General features: G+C 38.9%; 1 protein-coding gene across 1 annotated transcript in view; it reads left to right on the top strand.

Moving 5' to 3' along the window:
• Positions 1 to 5,577, top strand: part of ARHGEF28 (Rho guanine nucleotide exchange factor 28) — a 179,528-nt gene extending 173,951 nt beyond the window's left edge. Inside the window, exon 36 of the mRNA XM_074995427.1 lies at positions 4,477 to 5,577. Coding sequence (XP_074851528.1) covers positions 4,477 to 4,637 — 161 coding nt within the window. The 3' untranslated portion in view covers positions 4,638 to 5,577. The remainder of the gene's footprint in view (positions 1 to 4,476) is intronic.
• The last annotated feature ends 423 nt before the right edge of the window (positions 5,578 to 6,000 follow it).

Here is a 6,000-nt window from a genome sequence, read left to right on the forward strand (position 1 = left end):
ACATCAGGATGCTGGCAAAATTCCAGCTGAAGTGTTTACATTAGGTGGGGTATCTACCTACATCCTCAGTTTTATTGGTTGCATAAAATATACTTTTCTTCCTTTCTAAAGCTGATATTTGTGTACTGTGCTGGCACAGATTGGCTACTGTGATGAGTGAAGTGATCCTTATACACACAGCTGGTAATGCTCTTTGTGATTCGTTTGTGCAAGAACGCATTCTAAAGTTTTATTATGATTATTTTCCCTTCATCAGTTGGGTGCAGCTGTGTTTAATGAGCTGGTAAAGAAGTAGGTCAATAAAACATGTTCATTGTTAGCAGAATATCCATTGGACCCTGTGTGTGTGTGTCATTAGCCATCAAAAGGTTCAATGCTTACCATGCAGACAACTTAGTCGAGAATTCACACCTAATTAAATTCATATTAAGCGATACCAGACAGCTGGTGGGCAGTGCTCCATGCTGAGGTGAGACTGCAGGCATTTAATGTGTGGAGGGGCATGATTTCAAGTAATATATGTTGTTTTATCTCTGCTGTTCGTGTCCATTGGCAATACTGTAGAAAGAACATGGTTTAAAAACTGAACACTTTTTAAAGCTAGCACAGTTGTTACACATCTATAGAAGGATTAAAAAAATTAAATATTTTAGCCTAGAGCACACTGGCAGCTCCAGTGGTGAAGAGATCTGTATATCTCAAACTGAAGATTGAAGAGTTGAATCTTGCTGACAGTAGTAACTGAGATTCTTTATAAAACTGTTTTAAATTACCTCACTCCACAAGTGATCAAGATGGAGCTGAACCCATTGAAGACAGCTATGAAATTGGTCCTAAGGCTCTTAACAAAATCTTTCTAAATAACTGAGAAGCTAAAACAAAATACATGCTGCTTTGTTTAAATGAATAATTGCGTATTCTGAGACATTCCAGTAATTTTACTGTGATCAACAATGGAAGGGAGAGGCAGAAAAAAGATCATTCTGTCACCAATCTTTAGTATCACAGAACTAGAAGTCAGATGCCTTCATTTTAGATATACTAATAACAAAATGCTAAAAATGACAAGGCTAATTAACCTCAGCTCATGGGAATAAGGGGACTTCGAGGTAGGCGGGGTCCTTTCGAAAAGGAGCCCCGTCAGGACGAGACGCGCGGCGGACAGGCGCGTCAATTTCGAAGTGCCGTGGCCGCCCGCATGCTAATGAAGCGCTGAATATGCATTTCAGCACTTCATTAGTAAACTTCGAAATGGGCATTTGCGTGGCCATTTCGAAGTTTGGGGCTAGTGTAGACACGGCTAGAGTTCAAGATAGATTGAATTGTTTTGTGTTGCACAGGAAATTTGCAGCTAAACTGTGAAATCAAAAGTTTTAATTAGATTGGCAGATTTTTTTAATATAAATTTGATGGATATAAGTGTTCATTTAGATTTGTATTGATTTTAATTTTCACTGTTAGGGAAATTCCAGGAGTCAGACAGTTATTTAATAACTTTAGATCTGTAGATGTTGAGATTAAAAAACAGTTAATATAACTATTAAAACACAAATTGTAGAGATCCAGTCAAAATTCAGAAAGTAAATATTCATGAATCAAATTCTAATAAAATCTCAGGAAATGATTTTTTTAAATTTGCTTTTCTGAAAATTTGGTTATTTTCAAGAGAAATATTTTTGTCGGTTTGTGTGTGTAGAGTGAAATTGACATTTACCAGCATTTACATCAACTCTTCCCAAGACCTACTATATATCCACCTACAGTTTGCAAGTGCAAATCAGATAGACTTAACTTCTAGGACTTGCTCTGATAACTGAAGTTTCAGTACTTGGACATTGTCCCTCACCAAAGGCTAAGGAAAGTAAGGTTTCATGGGGTAAGAGCAAAGGTCCTCTCATGGATCAGTAACTAGTAAAAAGACAGGAAATAGAGTAGGAATAAATGGTCAGTTTTTACAATGGAGAGAAGTAAAGAGTAGGATGCCTTAAAGATTTGTACTGGGACCGATGCTGTTCAACATACTCATAAATGATCTATGAAAAGGGGTGAACAGTAAAGTGACAAAGTTTGCAGACAATGCAAAGGAAACTGTGAAGCATTTACAAACAGATCTCACAAAACTGGGTGATTGGACAGCAAAAGGGTAGATGAAATTCAGTGCTGAGAAATACAAAGTAATTCCCATTGGAAAACATCCCATCTATACATAAAAATGATGTGGTGTATAAATTCACTGCTACCAAGAAAGAGATCTTGGAATCATTATGGATAGTTCTCTGAGAACTTCTGCTCAATGTGCAGTGGCAGTTCAAAAAGCTAAAAGAATATTAGAAAGAGAGTTGCTGTTTTATCTATCATAATGCCACTGTATAAATCCATGATATGTCCATGACTCAAATACTGCATGCAGTTCTGGTCATCTCATCTAGCAAACAATATATTAGAATGGGAAAAAATACAGAGAAGGAAAACAAATATGATTAGAGGTACAAAACAGCTTCCATATGAGGAGTTATAAAAAATGTCTGGTGTTGTTCAGTTTGGAAAAGAGATGATAGTGGGACTTACTTGACTTAAAGCTTTGTACTCCAGGTGGAGCATAGGTCATCTACAAGTCTCCTCCACTTCACTCTGTCTCAGAACAAAACTTCTAACTGACCCCAGGAGTACCCCAGTTGTTGTCCTTCAGTCTCTGTAGATCTTCTCCACATTGTTTGAGGTCTGCCTCTTTTGTGTTTTCCTTGCGGGTTCCATTTGGCCGTTTCTACACGGGAATACATGGCCCGAAAAATGAGGTGCGGATGCAAATTCCCCATGCCTCATTAGCATATGGTCACATGATTTGGAGTCCAGAAGACCATTCTTCTGGACTCCAAAACGCCGTTTAGAAGCGTGGCCCCCCAGGGGGTCTTCCAGAACGAAGTCCTGCTTCCGGAGGCCCCTTCCCAAAAATTTTCAGGAAGAAGGGGCCTCCGGAAGCTCCCATGGGGCCGCGCTTCTACACGGCGTTTTGGAGTCCAGAAGAACAGTCTGCTAGACTCCAACTCACATGACCATATGCTAATGAGGCACAGGGAATTTGCATCTGTGCCTCAATAGTATATTTTGGGCCGTGTATTACCATGCCACTTTCGAAGAAAGTGGCCTGTGTAGAAACGGCCTTTGAGAGCTTGATGGACTACGTTGGATGGTGGTTTTTGGAGAGTGTGGCTTAGCTATCCCCATTTTCTCCTTCTTTTAATGTCAAGTGGTTCTTCTGTTCTATTCTAAAGCCTCTTATTTGTGACCAAGTCTTGCTGTTTGTTGTGAAGGATGTACATCAGGCCTCTGCTTGTGATTTAAAGACTTTGTAGTACACCAGGTCTTGCACCAGTACAAGAGCACACCCTTCACTTTTGTGTTGAAGATCCACAGTTTCATCTTTGCAGATATTATTTGTGAACCCCATATGAGACAAACAGGCTTGAATACAGCTGTTGCTTTTCCTTTTCGGCGGGGAGGGTGATATAATAGAGATTGATACAATAGTGAATGATTTGAGAAAGTGAATAAGGAAGTCTTCTTTACCCCTTCACATAATATAAGATACAGGGGTCCCCCAATGAAATTAATAAACAAGAGGTTTGAAACAAACATCTTTAAAACAAAAAAGTTCTTCTTCACCCAATGAACAGTAACCTTCTGGGATTCGTTGCCAGGGAATATTGCAAAGACCACAAATATAACTGGTTTCCAAAAAATGGATTAGATACACTCATGGAAGATAGGTCCATTAATGGCTATTAGCCAAGCTGGTCTGGGTTTCCCTTACCCTTTGACTACTAGCATGTTGGAGTGGATGAAAGAGATGGCTCACTTGATAATTTCCCTTTTCTGTACATTCATTCTGAAGTATCTATCAATGGCCACTGGCCACAACGGGCAGCCAGGATACTGGATTAGATTGACCATTGGTCTGAACCAGTATGGCCATTCTTATGTATCTACAAACACAAAAAATGTCTCCGCCTGGCTGAAAATATACCCTTTATGTGCTGTGTGATACTTTCTTACTTTTACAAAAGGGGCAGTCTACTTAATGCATTTCATAGCATATGCTGCCTTCCAACCCATGTCCTATGGTATTTATACCATTGCATATGAGCATACAGAATTACAACCAGGATAGACACAAACTTCTCCTATGGGTATAGTTGCTTCTGTTTTTAGTATCATGGTTAAAAACAATGACATCAGCCCAAGCCCTTGGAAAGCAATAGAAAGATATTTACTGCTTTCACTGAGCTGTGACTAGGTCAATGTTGTGCTTCAGTATAGGGTACATTACTATAGTAACAAGGTTTTGCTTTATGTGCAAATCCTGTACATACATGGTAGTGGTTTAACTAATCTCCGGTCACAAAATAAGAATTTTGTCTGATAGTTATTAGTCTGAATCAGCTGTTTATTGTATCACGTCCTCTGTGTGTGTTACAGACTTAACTGCATCCCAGATCGAGTGCCCAAGAATGCAGAGTTGGAATCCTGGATGCATCCAGGCCCAGCCACTTGTTGATGTTGTGCTGAACCCACAGTCTCACAGCTCACAAGATGCTGAAAATGGAGTGAGAGTTGAAGAAAATATTGTTTACCTCTGATCGCGCATTTCCTAATACCAGTAGCACTTTGGAATGAAATTATATTTTGCTTTGCTAACTGTATGCAGTTGCTCACTTGATGACCAAAAGGCTCTAAGGATAGTATTTAATATTCAATGCAAGATTTTCCCCTCCATAAATATAACAATTAAGTTATTTTTAAAAGCATTTTTGTAATCTTTAATTTATGATACGTGGTTTCCAGAGTTTCACAAGAAGCAACCGAAAGGACAAACTCAAAGGTAATGATGGTTAGAAATGTCACAGACACCCCCCCACAAGACTGCTGACAAGAACTGCTTTTCTCTTGAGTTTAAAAATGCAGATTTCAAGTGTTTAGAGATAAGCGTCTGTGTGTGAGCTTTCATAGTATGAATCAGTAACAGTTTAAAAATAGCGATATAAGAAGGGAAGATGGGAGAGTGAGCGTGGCAGTGGGTAACGTTTTTGAAAATGTGCTCTCCTTGGAAGACTAGATGGGTTTCTGAGTTACTAGCCCTGCAGCTCTGCAGAGTTGTGCTAAGACATCACAACTCACAGAAGATGATGTTTTTGGAGTTCTCAGTTTAGATCTCAGCAGAGGTCTGTTCACAACACAGACCCACTCTTAGTTTGGGCATGCTTTCTGTGCCAAGGTACTGTAGGTTTGGCAATGTATGTAGAATAACTGCGCCTGCTCACAGGAATTGCCTTTACTTACATTAGCATTAGAATTCACCAAATGAAGCATTCCCACAGGGAGGAAAAAGAAGAGAAGAACATAGAATGTCTTTAATTTAACAAAATCCCACTGAGACTCCACTGCTTTTCCATAAAGGAGAAAGCCACCTTTCCACTTTCGCTCGGTATGTGTGAGAATAATAAAGCAGGACCTATTTTTGGCTTCTTTTTCTTCACAAATATTTGTATAATTCTGTTGGACTTAATAAATATTCTGTACCTCTCTGGAAGGTTTTAACTTTCATGTCATTCACACACACAGAACAGAGTTATCATATATGTTAGAAGAAGGTCTTCCATTTGGTCTGGTGTCCGTACCCTGCTACTATCAAACACAGCAGTGACTACATGCAGAACAAATGAATTACGCCAAACTAGTCTCAATCAATAGACAAATTACTTCATATTTCACGTAGGCCTTAGGTCAGTGGTTCCAAACATGTTAGTAAGAGACCCACAAACTGCACTTCTCTCTCTCTTTTTTTTTTTTTTTTTTTTAAATCCTGTCAAGCCAGATTTTGGGGGTGAGCAGAGGTGGAAAGTAACTAAACAGAAATACTTCATTACACTATGCAAGTACATTTCAGGATTTGTACTTTACTCTAGTAATTTATTTTTTGTGAAATATGTACTTTTACTCAAG

Source organism: Carettochelys insculpta, chromosome 5, assembly GCF_033958435.1.
Source record: "Carettochelys insculpta isolate YL-2023 chromosome 5, ASM3395843v1, whole genome shotgun sequence".
NCBI lineage: Eukaryota > Metazoa > Chordata > Testudines > Carettochelyidae > Carettochelys > Carettochelys insculpta.